The 17,216-nt window shown below is 34.8% G+C and overlaps 1 protein-coding gene across 5 annotated transcripts in view; it reads right to left on the bottom strand.

Annotated features, from left to right (window-relative positions):
* Positions 1-7,167: 7,167 nt before the first annotated feature.
* Positions 7,168-17,216, bottom strand: part of LOC135201058 (uncharacterized) — a 167,585-nt gene continuing 157,536 nt past the window's right edge. For all 5 annotated transcript variants that reach the window (XM_064229918.1, XM_064229919.1, XM_064229921.1 and 2 more), the window contains exon 4: positions 7,168-9,256. In XM_064229918.1, the coding sequence (XP_064085988.1) occupies positions 9,081-9,256 (176 nt within the window). In that variant the 3' untranslated portion in view covers positions 7,168-9,080. The remainder of the gene's footprint in view (positions 9,257-17,216) is intronic.

The following is a 17,216-nucleotide window of genomic DNA, read 5'->3' on the forward strand; positions in this document are numbered from 1 at the left end:
TTATTTAAAGATGAAAGATGAGTTACTTTTTATTAAAGTAAAAGAGAATTTACTTGGTTTGAAATAATACAAAGGAATCATCTATTTTTAAGTATAAGAAAATGACTTATCAAAGTATTAGGAAAAACCCTTATTTTCAAATTATGAGAGTCACCTATAGATGAAAAGTATAAGAAGACGAGTTCCTTTCATAGAATTCAAGAAGAAATTACTCCATTTATTATTACTTTGCCTCCAGCAAATCTCGAGTGTGACTTAACCTGGGTCTTACCCTTGATTCGGTAGCTCAGTTCTCGGTAAAATCGAGGTCGGGGCACGATAGAGAGATATGACTTCAAAAATGTTCCAAGTTCGTGCTCAAGGGTTACTCGACCTTTTACCTCTTTCATCTTTTACCATGATGCCGTGATTGTTATTCCTTTCGTTGTTGTTGCTTTCCCCTCGTCTGGCCTCTCACTTCTTGTTTTTGTTTTTGTCTTCTTTGTTTGTTATTCGTTTTATTGCTATTCTTTTATCTTTTACCGAGTTGTGATTTCTATTAACCGGCATTCTTTTTCCATTTACGTTTGAAATAATTCTGGTTACTGTTCTTTACCATCTTTATTTTTCCTTCCACAGTGTACGTTATTCATTTTATCGTTATACTGTTACAATTTATATTATCTATTGAATAATTATCATTTCCTTAAACGGTATGGTTATTTATTTAGCAGTTTTTCTTCTAAACAGTGTTATTATACATTTAACTTTATCTCTTTTCTTTCTATTGTTCTTATTACTTTTAGCTATCCTTTTCTTGGCTAAAGTTGTTCTTTAACATAATTATTTATTTTACGGTTGCTATAATCTCTTTAACTTTTTATTTGTTTCGCCAGTATCTATATTCGTTTTCATGATTCTCATGTGTTCATCGCCTCTTCAAAACGAAGAGGTCAAGATCACTATTTTCTTTTGTACTGACTCACTCTAGTACCATTGCCGAGTCAGGCCCGAGAGCAACGGACGTAAGAAGAGAATTCAGAAGCAACAAAAGAGCACTGAAGTAGGTCTATCATCTTGTTCTCTATTTTGCTTCATTTTCTCTAATTTTATGCTGATATTTCCGACCGTTAAAATGTCTATATATATATAGTATATATATATAGATATAAATATATATAAATATATATATATATAATATATATGTATATATAAATATATATATATATATATATATATATATATATATACATATATATATATATATATATATATATATATATATATATATATATATATATATATATACATATACATATATATATATAATATATATATATATATATATATATATATATATATATATATATATATATATATATATAGTGTATTGGCACCTCAACTTACTGGATTTTGTTGCTTTTCTGATAAAAAGGATGAACATATTTTGCACTTACCGGCAAGTAATGTAGGCTTAATGGACAGCAGACCAAGGCTTTCTTGTTTGTGGAGGGTGAATGAATGAACAAACACATTCATGTTGACTGACACTTTCCTGGCTATGATTGCGAGGGTGGCTGGAGAACAAACACATGCACACACATAAGAACAATGCTTTCCTCTTTTTATATCATGTTAAGAAAATATGCAATAAATGTGGGCCCAATTTTCTCTCATTCTCTTTCTCTTTCCTACATTATTTCTACTGGTGTACGGGGTATATACACAGATATGCCTCATGTTGTGATAAACTGCGCACTTGGAATGTGTTTGCTTGCCTCTCTCTCTCTCTCTCTCTCTCTCTCTCTCTCTCTCTCTCTCTCTCTCTCTCTCTCTCTCTCAATATTGTGTTGTGAAGAATTTAAGTAAATATGTTTAAAAAGGATCATTTATGTTTATTGATATTGCATAGGTTTTATATACAGATCTTCAAACATTTTGTAAGCATCAGTAGGTACAGGTGCGATCACAGTGTTAGAAGCAATTCATTTTGTAGATATATCTTGCAGATATATAAGTTTTTGGCTGATGTACCCGGCGTTGCTCGGGATAAAAATGGGAATGCCGTCCGTGATGACAACCCCTACAGGGTGGATTATGCAATCACTTTCAGAGTAAGTACTCACTTGGGATCATTGCAATGTTATTCATCCAGCATGACACACTTATAGGAAAAATGTTCGGTTGTTAAAATTTAATTCATGGTTCAAAAGGATAAAATACAATAAAAATGGAGTTTGTGATAATATATTTATATGATATGACATGAGATATATTTTACATACAGTAACCGAACGTCGTTGAGACTAATAATTTTTTTTTTTAAAGTAATTTATATTTTAATATTGTACCTTGGTTTCTATTACTTTATTCAATGTGTTTTGCATGTCAACAAAAAATAATTTGCTATGCTGTATTTTTTATGTTGTCCTATGTAATCTATAAATATGAATGCCTAAGATGGCTTGGTACTTATATTGGCTCAACACGGAGATTGTTGCAAGTCCGTTATTATAGTCACATGGGACTCAGCTATAGGACGGGATCTAGCATATCAAATCCCGAACTCTCGAGTATTCGAACACATGCCTCAAAGTGTAAGATTCCTATGGAAAAAACACATTTTTCTATCCTTACCTCAACAACCCAAGCATCCTTTCTAACAACACTTGAGTCACTACATCAAACACCTATCACCTAATTTAAACAATTACGTCTCTGCCACTCCCCTTTCGTTGGCCTGAAGTGTAGTTCGGTCGGTCCTCACGTTTCTAGTCATTCTGCTCTTTTTCTCTGAACTGATAGGTAGTCCTCTAATGCATGTAAGCTTCTGTTAATAATTCATATTTTTGGATTATACTTTTTATTGGTTCCATGTTTTTTAAAAGAATAAATTTTATTCCAGACTGATGATGTGCCAATGTCTTGGGGCACGAAACGTCTCTTAATAAATTGATCATGTGAGATGTTGTCTTGCTTGGAACCCCTGTTGGAATAAATAATATATATATATATATATATATATTATTATAATATACGGGGGGTATATATATAATATATATATATATATATATATATATAGATATATATATATATATATATATATATATATATATATATATTAATATATTAAAATTATATATATAAGAGAATACCCCAGGAAAATGATAGGTAGAAATCTATGCGTTTTCGTCTTTATTATGAGGTTATGCATATTTGGGTGAATTGTTATCAGGATATTACATGGTAATTATACTCTTTCATTCCATGAGTGGTAATAATTACTTTTCTTGGCCGTCCGATTGCATATCTCTATCCAGGCACTTATTGCGTTTCCTTTGCGGTTAATACAATCAAATTCCTTCAGATTATATGAAAATAGCCTTTTATCATCATCTCACCCGGATCTCTTCCCCCGTCTCTCATTTTTCTAGAACACACTGAAAGATAAACAAATTCAATCCTTGATGTCGAAGTCCCGAGGAGCCATATTTGTGAAACACATCCATGAGCCACGGAATGAGATTAGGGGAAGGGATAAGGTCACGTTTATTTTTACGTTGAAGAATTTCCAAAAGGATTCGAGAGCGGAATCTCAAAGGATTGGATTCCTTACAATAGGAAGCATTTCAGAACTTACAGTTTTTCTTTGGGAAAGGGAAAATTATTGCTTTCCCGTTTTTTATTTTTTATTTTTTATTTTTCTTTATTTAGCTGTTTTCTACCGTGTTCCATTTACCATACTAATATTAATAATAGAAATTAAAGCACAATCACATGGTAAACGAAAATGAGTTTCTCTTTTGAGTCGGTATGGAATACTGTGTCTTTTAGGTACATACTATGATGGCCCTTCATTTCCAACTGTTCATAACCTCTGCGAGTTTGTTAGTATTGTTTTCGTCTCTCATCCGGGAGTTCTTGAGTTGGATCTCGACTTGAGAAAGAAATTTAAGATCAATACAGATCTGATAACATTCTACCATTTCTGAAGTCTTCCTGATAACTTCACGATCATATACCTGCTACATTTATGTCCCCTGTAAAATCCACCGAGGGTCCACGGTTCTGTGGAAGTTTAATTTCTTTCCTGTTATTACGTTTATTATAATTTTGGTATCTGTGACATACTATACTCTGTTTTTTTCCATCTGTCCACCCGCCTATGGTCCTCGCGTATGGTAACACCGCGTCTCGGGCTTTAATTAAGTAGTTACGCTATGTATAAGTTTTAGGTAAATAAAAGGAAATCTGGGTGTATATTTGTAACTGAAAAGTGTTTTAACAATTTACTGTATGCGAATTACACCGTTAATATTCGAAATAGGATATTATTGTTGAATGAAAGCTGCCTTTTCGGGGTGGCGAATGGAACAGCCAGACGCAGTGGCGGGAAAATTGCTTTTCTCGCTGCTCACTTTGGACCACACCTAATCTGTCACTAAGCTACGTGTTACTTCATTACACGTAGGTATATCAGTATATACTTTTAATTTTTATAAAGTGCGTTTTAGCCATGACTCAACTTGGTTTAGCACGTTTAATGGAATTTGCGTCTGGCTGTTATTTGCCACTTCCGAAAAGAGAGAGAGAGAGAGAGAGAGAGAGAGAGAGAGAGAAAGAAATACCCACCCCGTTAATATCGAATTTACCGCCCCTTTTGAATAATTTGAGTACACTGGGAAATATCATTACATTTATGTATGTATGTATGTAAAATGATGCTCAAATCTCATGCGACATGATTCCATAGGATTTCGTTCAAAATTCACTAACTGGCAATCTAGCATGCTCCCTATTTATCTATTATTTCAATGCTGAAACGCCTATTGACTACAATGCCATAATATGCTTATAAGAGTGAAATCTGTCACATATTTCAAAACTGTAAGAAAATGTCACGTGTAGCAAATTTCAGAAAAAACTCTCGAAACATTTTCAAAACTTCGTTCACACATCGCTGAAGCATTTGACCAAAATGAAGTCCTCATCAAGCATCAGTTCAAATGTTGAATAAAAAAAAAAAAGGCCATAGCATTAACAATGCTTCCAAAGCAAGCATAAAATTTTAAATAATCCTATTTGATTGCTTTTACACCACAATGCTGAAAAAAATGTAAAAATGTATATACAAAAGTAGAATGCGCCCACCGATATCAATGTGTGAGGGGAGCGTGTGTGACAGATCATTAGTGTCGGTGCAACAACAACCACCCATTGTAACATAAGTAGGTCTACACTGAGTAGCGACAATGAAATTACCTTGATAACATTTACTTTATATGTGTTAGAAGAATATTATGATTTTCATACATAATTATTTGTTATAATTCTTAAATATTTCAAAAATGATGGCATACTAGCAAATATTCGCATATGCAATTATTCTTTTGTCAAAGCCAAGATATTGTTCCTAGGCCTAGATGTTAGATTTCTCTACTTTACACTTAACAGTCACATCTCTCTTTTAACAACTTCTGGTCAGAAAACAAATGAGGTTATTTTTCCCATTCTTGCACTTCAAGTTACCTTATGAAAGAAAAAAATATACACCAAAAGCGAGCAGAAGGACTTTTAAGAAAATATTTTAAACCAGTTAAAAAAAAACAAGTGTTCCATACGTCTTGATATTAATAGGTACTTATGATATTTCGATTAATAGCCATCTTCTCCATATAATCAAAATCCTCAGCATCTTTCATTCCTCAAAGAACAGGTAATCTTTGCAAATAAAAACATTAGTAACAGATTACATTTCAGAAGGCTTAGAATATTTTTTAGGCCTATAGATCATTTTGCAACATACCGCCAGCTTAAACACAGTCTAAATTCAAAGAAAACTGGTTGTAATTCATATTCCTACTTTGAAAATGTTGTCATGACTGTTGAGCTTATTAGGTCTACCGTCATAATGCTGCAGACGTACTATACTCGGTTTTTTTTCCATCTGTCCACCAGACTGTGGTGTTTGCGTATGGTAACACTGCGTCCCAGGCTTTAGATTGTAAGCTGAATGTAAATTCAGCTTACATTCAACAATAATAACAATATCCTATTTCGAATATTAACGGTGTAATTCGCATACAGTAAATTATTAAAACAATTGTCAGTTGCAAATGTACACCAAGATATAATTTTATTTACCTAAAACTTACTCAGCGTAACTATCTAAAGCCAGGGACGCAGTGTTACCATACGCAAACACCACAGGCGGATGGACAGATGGAAAAAAACAGAGTATAGTTATGTTGACCAGTCCGAGGAACATGTTAAGTGTGCTTTCATTGATGGCACCGCTATCCTTATCACATCGCACTTTGAACTAAACAACGTAAAAAAAAAAAAAAAAAAAAAAAATCAGTTCAAATCACACAGATTACGAATCATACCAATGCACAAAAGGGATCATATTTATATAACCATAAGGAAAATAGGGCTAGCTGTGAATTCGAAAACTTGTCGACATGTATGACATTAGAAAAAAAGCAGTATAACACTACTTGCCAACATCACGTTGAGTCTGAGTATCTTGACGATACAAAAAGAATCATGTCGAATAAGATTTGAGTCTCACTGTACGTTCAAATGAACCGATCAAAGATTTATCAATTTCTAAAGTTCATGAAATTGCTATTAAAACACTAAGTACAGTATTAATTGCATCCATATTTGCATGTTGTTTAGGTCAACACTGTAGTCTCTCATCTAAATTTTAGACATTAAACAAACATTTTTTCATTCACAACTTAATTTGATAGTGTCTTTTTATTCTTACATCTACGAGTTAATAGTGTTGCTTTACGTACTATCAAGAAATGTCGATAGCCTAAAATCCTTACATCCCTGGCAAACATACAAACGCCAGATATTAAGCTGAAGTTTTCGTTTTTGAGCATGATGTTTTTTTCTCTATGCACGAATCTGATTTCGCTGTTCGTCTTTTAATTCTAGTTGTCTAAGATCCATACCTCCTCAAATAACATGGCCTGAAATATATTCTCTTCGTAAAGATCTCTAATTTTTTAAAAACCATAATGAACACATGCTAACTCATTTTTGTATATAAATCTGAAATTTCATTTCTTACTATTTTCCACTTATCACTCGTGTAGATTAAGGTGGCCTTATGCCACCAAGGGCTCTTGCAACCCATTATCTCCAAGGAATATTAAAACATACCCTCGTTGTTTCTGTTTATTATTACTACCTGACCTTATATTACTAGTTATCTACAAATACCTTACAGAAGTCCAGAAAGTAACTACATTTTTTTTTCTTACGAAAACACATATGAGTAATAACAATTTCATGATGACATAGAAGTACTACTGAACATACACGATTAAACGAGAACGATAAGTTAAAGCTGATTAGTTCTGATGAAGTTAAACGTTAATGAGACCATAAATACATTATCATACATTAAATTTCCTTGATGGAGACTTGTTTGCAGCCTATAATGATAGCAGGTTGAGAGATATAATATTTCCATAAAAATGTTGAAGAACCCTAATGAATTTGTCTCGACTTTGATTCGTTTTAACCTCGCTCCATTTGTTTCTACTGATTTTTCTCTTTCCACTTTAATCATGCACGATAAATGTAAGGAAATCGGAGCAAAAGTTAACTCAATTTAATGTAGAAATTGCCAAGGTTTCATTGCAATTATTACAGGTAAACGTTATTTAGAATTACTCTAAATGATGCTACCGAATTTAAATTTCCGGTAGAATTAGTTAGCTCTTGTGCTAAGAAACCAAAGATGAGTTCAATTTAAAAGTGAAATTGCATAGGCAATAATAATAATAAAAAAAAACTACAGTTTCTCGGAATAAGGCGTGTGATACCAAAATATCTCTGAAGTGACAGTAATGAACTTCACTTCCCTCATTTTATCTGTTTTGACCTTGCATTTAAAACATTCATGCGCTATAAGATTTTCTGTTTCTAGCACCGATAACCTGCTGTTGATAAATTCCACCTTGTAGCCCTGACATCGTCCAGTCCGGGACCAGCCGCTATGTAAGGTTCAGAGTAAGTATTACCTTTACAGGACTCCGATGCAGTACGTGACGTCCATATTGACGTGATTGACCGTTTCGACCCTTTCATTCACTGTCATTTTTGACGGCATGGTTGCACTAGTATCATCAAGTATTCCAAACAATAATTAAGCTAAAAAGAAAAGCTCAGAAACTGAAGGTCTCACCTATTGCATCCATTTTCCCAGCAACAAACTTCTCTTACTTTTCTTGGCCAATATTGCAAAGCTCTGTCGGCAGTTGCAGCACATGAAGTATAATTAAAGTCACATAAGATAACAAATATAACGCAATGTAAATCATAGTACAATCCATTTATCAAAATGTTTTATTGGCATGATAATACTGTAATAACAAATTTTATACTCTACGATTTTCTGTCTGATCACAATAACCATATTAATGACCATTTGTTAACAGAATATACTATTTACATTTTATGATAACTCATCCTATTAATAAAATATTTATTGATGAATAAAGTCTATTGTTTTAATTATACTTCATGTAATAAAAAATAATTTTGATACCTTGTCAATGACATTTTAATATAATTTACGCTCAGAGCATTTTCATTTGATCAGCAAAACATTTTGTGAAGTGATAATGACGAAATTACTTTGCATTCACTGACATTTTCGTTAATTAACTTAATATTTCTAATGATTTGGTAATGACATAACAATTTAAAATGACTGACACATTATTATCTGATCTGCAAAATGCTTTAATACCGTAATGATAAAGCAATAATGATGTAATCAAGAGACTAAAAATCTATTAAACAGTCGATTTAATATTAGTAGTTAAGAGAGTAAGAAGGAAGAACAGCTTATCAACCATTTGTTATCTGCTTTATTATGTGCAACGTTTCGTGAGATATACAACAGGGCTTCGACAAAGATAAAAAAGCCAAAAGAAATCAGTGTGCAAAAGACAGAAAAAGGGAAGTGCAAGATTACTGTGGACAGATGGCGTTAAATTAATCAGAAAGACAAACACACCATAAAGCCAAATTAAATATCTCCAACGAGCTAGACATTAAGCAGAAACACACGATCAGCAGAAGGTTACAGCCAGGAAGCGCCGAATAACAAGGGTTCCAGTGGCTGCTACTGCTGGTATCATCAGGAGGCCCATTAGCAGGGGAGCAGGAGTTAAACTCGCAGATCCGTTGCAATTATCTTCGCTGCAGCAACTGACTTTTGTGTAGTGAGTTTTCATCATCTTTCCACCTGTGTTGGGACAGAGAACAAGTATCTATTCACACGAGAGAAAACACAGCAATTAAAAATGTACTTCCTTGGACGAGTATTTTGATTGTGACAATGACTCTTAACCTCTCTACTTCCTCACGCTTATTTGGATGTTTACCTTATAAACATCCAAATAAGCGAACTATCATCACACATATGGTTCAGATGAAAAAAAAATCCCACGCCATGCTACAAAGACGGGATGCAAGTTAATTCAGAGTGCTCTTGTACGTATCTGTTGAATTCATATATATTTTACAAAAGGAGTCTAGACCCATTTGTACCATCATCATAAATATTATTGCATAAACGGAACTAGACTTGTATTCTCTCTTTATAGCATTTTCTGTATGTTAGGCTGAATTCTGCCCCCTGCTTAAACAAATGAGAGGAAGTCAAGTAAAGATATCATCGTAGGTACTGAAAATACCACTCACACGTCCACACACACACACACACACACAAACATATATATATACATATATGTATATGTATATATATATATATATATATATATATATATATATATATATATATATATATATATATAATATATATATATATATATATGCATACACACACACACACAACACACACACACACACACATATATATATATATATATATATATATATATATATATATATATATATATATATATATTATATATAAGTGAATACCGAGCGGGAAAATTGACTATCATTTTCCCCGTGGTATTCGCCTTATTTATGAAGTCACGTGCATCTACTGTGATTTTTTTGTTAAGCAAATATAATACTTATATATAATATATGAATGATATGTATTACTTTAATATATGTAATATATATATATATATATATATATGTATATATATATATATATATATTATATATATATATATATATAATATCTATATATATATATATAGAGAGAGAGAGAGAGAGAGAGAGAGAGAGAGAGAGAGATCAAATGGAAATCTATAGAAAACTCCCTTTCTCTGGGCTGGCCTTAAACTTCTTAAGTGAATATAGTATAAGATTCCAACTAAACAGTTAATATCAGCACCCTACTCTTCAGAACCTGCAGGTTATCCTCGATTTAGTTCTTTTTTCAAAAAGAAGTAACGTTTTTTAAGAGAATCTTTAAAAACAACATTGCTCATATAAGACATTTTAGAGAAGATTGACGAACCTTCTCAATAACATCATAAACTGTAACTGGTAAAAGAAACACATGACTAAGTGTTACATTTGAGATCTTGTGTCAAGTGAAATCAATGGCTTAATAGAAAGAAAAGCAAAGCAGAGGCTAAAACATATTTCAAAGATATAAAGATTCGACTAGTATTTTTTTATTCGTATTAAAAATGACAACCTGTTCCAATAAAAAAAGTCACTGTCTAGTGATCTTCAAATGAAAAAAGTCACTATCTATTGATTGTTTATACAAGTACTGTCCGTGATGGTATAAAAATATGTCAGAAGTGTAGTTCAGAATATGTGGATAGTTCAACGAAATTGCTGTCAACCAGAGCTTTTGAATACAGAGGCATGGGTGCAAGGACCCTTTTACTTCTAATAAGTAAACCACTTATGTCCTCCGTAAGAGGGCATTATCACTGTTTGTGCAACGATCATTTTAATTTTTCTGATTTTAGTATTATATGTAAAGCTCGGTTTAAAACCCAAATTAGACTGTTAGAGACCATTTATGTAGAGATGCTAAAATCGAGCTTGAATATAGATAACTCTGCCTTCGGCTGGAAAGTATTTTATTTCAAATTAATTTCCAGTATCATTTCCAGTATCTTTTCCAGTATCTTGATTGTATTTAATTTATGTTTTTGGGGATGTATAAATGCGTTGGTTTCAACTTTTACAGAACCTGAAGATGGAGACTTATCCAAAACGTTGTAGCATAAAGTTTGAATAAAGAGAAGAGAATGTCGTGGTTTGTTTTGACGCTGCAGTTCCTCACCCCTTTAAGATTTCTTTTATTATTATTATTATTATTATTATTATTATTATTATTATTATTATTATTATTATTATTATTATTATTATTTGTCTATTACAGTCGCCCTATTGACTGGGTGGATTTATAGTGTAGGGTTCTGGGTTGCATCCCACCTCCTTAGGAATCCATCACTTTTCTTACTATTTGCACAGTTTCCAGGGGTACTCTCCTGCATGAGTCCTGGAGCTACTTCGACATCTAGTTTTTCCAGATTCCTTTTCAGGAATCTTGGGATCGTGCTTAGTGTCCTTATGGTTATGGGGGTACAATTTCCACTGATATATCCCACATCCTTCTTACTTCTATTTTCAGGTCTTGATACTTATCAATTTTTTCTCTTTCTTTCTCATGTACTTTGGTGTCCCATGGTATTGCGACATCAATGAGAGATACTTTCTTCTTGGTTTTATCAATGAACTTCACTTCTGGTCTATTTGTTGAACATATCACCCTATCTGTTCTGATACCATAGTCCCAGATGATCTTTGCCGGATCGTTTTCCATAACTCCCCCAGGTTGGTGCTTGTGTAAATGGGTATTGTGCAAGAAAACTCACAATTTCTGGAACACAAATATCCAGAGAAGAAATGTAGTGCCACTACGTATGCATTCAAAACGTGCAAAAAATTCTCCCATATATTTCTCTATAGCATCAAATAGCTGAAACACGAACACGTTCCCGAACAATGACTCTAAGTCACGAACTGAGACATTATAAAAAATATCCACACCAACTGGAGAGAAAAAATAAATTCAAATTCACCCTTGGTAAAAAAAACTTGTCAGCGATGGCTAATTTCCAAAAAAGGAGAAAAAAAAATCAACGGCCTTGTTCACTATCTCCCGTGACTCACTAGATGTCAAGCAATTATCTGCTGAACTCATAAAAAAAGGAAAAAAAACTAAAATAATGTGTTGTTAGTTCCTCCCAAATTCAAAAAAGATTTCACCTCCCTTGATAGCATTACGGCACCCACGTATTAGTATAAAAAAAATCAGTATCAGAAATATCACTATCACAAAATCACCAAAAAAATTGCTATCATCAAAATCACTAGTATCAGTACAAAAAATATCACCAATGTTAATGCTTGTCCATTCTCCAAAAATTCAGCAAAAGTTCAGCAAGATTCAACACAATTCACCAAGATTCAGTCAGATTCATCAAGATTCAGCAAAACTCATCCCCGTGAATCACTGAAATATTCTCCAAAGTTACAAGAACTCAACAAATAATTAACACAAGACTTCTCCCATTAATTCATTGTAATAATTATCCATGAATAATTATCTGTAATAATTATAGAATAATCTCCCATGAAATATCTCAAAACTCTCTCGCAAAACAATTCTCCCGTAATGATAATTATACTTAAGCAAACCTCCCGTGACACATCTCAAGTATAATAATTATTAATAATAACAATAATAATAACTCTCCATAGCAATAATTCTCTTGCAAAGATCTCAAGTAAGGGTGAAATTCAAATAGCATACACAGTATTGCTGAATCCTATGACATACAATGTCTCCAGATGCAACACCATTTCCACACAACACAGATACAACACCAATCATCGGCATTTCAAAGTAATTTCTCCAACAAAATAAAAAAATAATCTGTGTATCCCCCTTATATTTGTGTCTTTCAAGGCACAAAGAAACATATAACACATCCCGTGCATGTTAACTACTTTTCCCCGCATTCACGGAAAAGAAAAATCTCTTTTTATTTCCTTTTCTCTTCATCCAAGGGAGAAAAAAAAAATCTCTTTTTTAAAAAAAAGACTCTACGGGCGTTTCACTTCATCAACTAATCAATCAGCTGATATCTTAGCATCCATGGTCAAGGCCAAACCCATACCCAACACAAAGAAAAAAAAAGGAAAAGGGGAAGTTCACCCACACTGAAAAAAAAAATTTCTCCCCCCCTGAGAACAACCCCTCAGTCAAGCGGCAGAACAGCCCGAGGCATACCAGTAGTATCCCCATCTCCCCTTGAACAGTGTCTGAGGACCCCTTCCCAAGGTATACACTAGTGCCCTCCCCTGCACTATCTCTCGAGGGAGGCCAGTGGTACCCTCCATGCAACTATCCCCCCGAGGGATGCCAGTGCCCTCGCAATGCAACGCGCCTCTCTGCAGAAATGTGCTGAGCCCGTAAAATTGTGGCCACTGTGTCTCTAAGCCAGATATGCTTATCTAAGCACAGTTCACATGCATAAAAAAAAACATCTTAATACGCCCCTATGTTTTGAACAAAGACGGATACATACGTCTATTATAAACAGGCGTGAATAAAGAAAACACGTCACTATGGGGCAAAGACAAGAAAAATTGTTGACCTCTTGAACCAATCCCATAACCCTGAAATATTTAAACAAAACCCACCCCTTCAAAACAATAGTTTAACACTCACCACTCCATAATGGGAAAAAAAAGAACTCAAAATTCTCGTAAAACACGTAAATCTCGTCGGCACAATACAAACGCGATCGGCGAGATGACACCTAGCAACACTCACTCACAAACCAAACTGAGTTGCTCTCACGACTCACGCCCTGAAGAATCTCGGTACGAGCAAATTTGATGACCCTAATAGAAATTTCTTTCCTCATCCCCCCATCCCACGGACGGATATTTTCTCTACCCCTTTTCACTTAGCAACTGAGATCCAACAATTTAACAATTTTCCACAATCCCACAAAGCTTTGTTGTTCGAAAACTATCGCTAAGCCATAACCCCTTTTATTTTCTAACTGGCCACCCATCTCTACATTGGCGTTCCTAGGCATAAAAAAGAAAAAAAACTTTTATACCCCCTCTTAACCGCTTGCCACCAATGTAAATGGGGGGATTCTCCCCCCATCATTCATAAGGTAAGCGTGACATGAAACGGGAGGCAAACCACACACAACATTACACACACAGCCTCTCTCTCTCTCTCTCTCTCGGCAATCCCTCTCTCTCTCTCTCTCTCTCTCTCCAAAGAATCTCTCTCTCTCTCTCCACCTCTTTCTCTCCATTCTAACAGGTAATGAAAATGAGAGAGTTGCATCATAACATTAACGTTTATTAACAACTAATAAATAAATAAATCAATCAAGTAATCCAGTCTTACAGACTAACTCAAAAAACCCCGTAAATGTAACATGTCTGGTCACCCAAAAAGTCTACACCCCTCTGGGAATTCTTTGTCCCCCGGCATTCCAGATCCGTCTGTTTCAAAGATACAGAACACATCCTGGTAAGTACACACACAAGATTGACAGACAGAGGTTTAAATATTGGATATCATCACAAAAATGTCAAAAAGATAATAAGCCACTCTTTGGCTAAAGCACTTCAACACTTACCCAAACAACCGGACACTTAAACACTGTTAATAACAAACTCCTGGCGAATGCCACGGCATCTTGCCTGTGACTTGAAGCCCTCTCAAAATCCTCCCATAGGCTTGGGTATGACACTTTTAAAGAGGCGCACACGCACATACGAACACACAGTTCGATGGCGCCTCACGGTTCTAGCTGCATCCAGTTTCACAAAGGCACTTTGAGAAGAGTTCATAAACTGTCGTGCATTAACTTGTCGAACTAAGCATTTTTATCTCACGCCACCCCTAGAAACTCATTGTTCAGCTACTCTCGGGTCGTTACCTCTGCACTGTTCTCCACATTCCATAGGTCACTGAGAACACATGGACAATACATTATTAATCAAAAACCCTAGGCCTTACACTTGTACCACTTATTACTGCAAGGCAGCTGATGTTTCTTGCACAAGCTCCAGTGGAGGGCATTTGCTACTGAATTATGTCACTTTTTGTACTGGTTCTGTGCAAGTGCCGGACTTTTGTTTGCTATGTGGTTTATGGTATCGTTTTTCACATTGCTTTTCCTGCATATGGGTGAGATGTTATTTCCATCCATCGCTCTTTGGTTATATCTGGTTCTTAGGGCCGGATCTTGTGCCGCTGTTAGCATTCCTTCTGTTTCCTTCTTAAGTTCTCCCTTCTGTAGCCATTGCCATGTTTCATCGTTGGCCAGTTCTTTAGTCTGACTTATGTAATCTCCGTGGATTGGTTTGCTGTGCCATCTTCCGTTCTGTTTGTCATTCTCCTGTCTCTGTGTATTCCTGGGTCTTCGTGTACTTTTATCAGTCCTTCTTCCCATGCACTCCTGAGCCACTCGTTTTCACGGGTTAACAGATATTGCCCCAATGCTCTGCTCTCGATGTTGACGCAGTTCTTTATCCTTAGTAGTCCTCTCTCTCCTATTGTTACGTGTTTCCTAGTTTTTTGGTCTATGCTGCGGAGTTCACCGTCTTCCACTCCATTACTCCTGCGCTGTATCTGATTACTGGTAGTGGCCATGTGTTTATGTCTTTCATCTTTTTTCCGGCGTTGAGTTTTGACTTGAATATCGTCTTAAGTCTCTGAATATATTCTTTCCAGATCATGTCTTTTATATCTTGGTGTTTTATATCCTCTCCCTCTATCATTCCCAGGTATTATTATCTCATAATAATATTATTATTATGAGATCCATGCAACAAGTAGGATTTCATCGTTTTTCCATAATATGTTAAGAGTGAGAGACTAAAATATGAGAATAAAATATCTTGTGAGTAAAACAAGCAGGTAAGCATCTGATGCTTAAGAACTGCAAAAGTGTTAGTCTGGTTTGACAGAAAAACTGTCTAATCTATTAACTTTAGGAAATATTGAAAAGTTTGATTTTATAGTATGAGTAAGTTTTTACTTGTTTTCTTTCCCTTGCCCTAGTAAAGCTACTTTATTTATTTTCATCAACAATAATACTATAGCTCTTTGATTTATGTGTTATAATAAATATAACAAAAGTTTGACTTGTTGATTTTTTTTCTCCCTACGAGAAAATGTAGAAACTGAAGGTCTTCTCCTAATGCAAAGAATATTCAATTTCTATAGTTTTAAGAGGAAAACAGAATTTTATTAATTCAAAATAAAGGCTTAGAAACTGTTAACATGCAACACTCCATTACGGGGCGAGGAAGTTAACAGATGTGATCATTTCTTCAAAACTCAGTAAGTTTCTGTTGACCTTTGCAGTAAATTGCATCCTCTTTTGTTATTCAACTGTTTTGGGATCTAGTCTGGGCTTGAAGAGAGATAGAAAATAAAAGGAGTGGGTGGTACTATCACAATCCATGCCCTCACTATTAGGTAGCAAAGGACCTTGACTAGGTAATCCACACTCAACGTAGTTGAAACATTCATAAGAGAGAGAGAGAGAGAGAGAGAGAGAGAGAGAGAGAGAGAGAAATAAATGTCATCTTCGTCCAATTGCTTGTTTTAAGAGATGCTGGTCTTATGCTATAGTCAAACTCAGCCTTTTTGGCAACTAAGGCGTTTGCCTCACAGTTGCCACATTTCTCTAGATACGCCACGACAGTGATGAAGAAATGTCTCCTATATTTTTTTATACTAACTAAATATATGATAATTACTCGGCTTCATAATAAAACTTCATATGTTTAAGAATGACTAAGCTTTTGATGGAAAAATGAATGTTACTAAAAACGTTTTCCTGAGATTTGACATAACCTCTGCGCTGGGTTAGTGCTCCGTTGCCACCTCAGCCCGACAAGGTCATTCCGTGTCACGGACCCAGCATGTAAACATCTCCCGCTTCTCGCTGCCCCCGCCTGCACAGTCAGACTAAGGAAATAATTTATTAAGTTAATCTGTATTTTTTAGATGAAAAGGCCAACGGCGGACACAGCCAAAGCCGCCAAAGTAAGCAAAAGGACGACAAGAAGGATTTGCTCCAAAGCAAATCAAGAATGTTGGTCAGAGGCTGAACACAAGAGAGAGAGAGAGAGAGGTGGGGCGGAAGTACCTACCTTGGGAGAAGTGGCATCGGTGTGGAAAATCCAGCATAAACAAGGCCAACGCCTTA

Source organism: Macrobrachium nipponense, chromosome 27, assembly GCF_015104395.2.
Source record: "Macrobrachium nipponense isolate FS-2020 chromosome 27, ASM1510439v2, whole genome shotgun sequence".
Classification (NCBI taxonomy): domain Eukaryota; kingdom Metazoa; phylum Arthropoda; class Malacostraca; order Decapoda; family Palaemonidae; genus Macrobrachium; species Macrobrachium nipponense.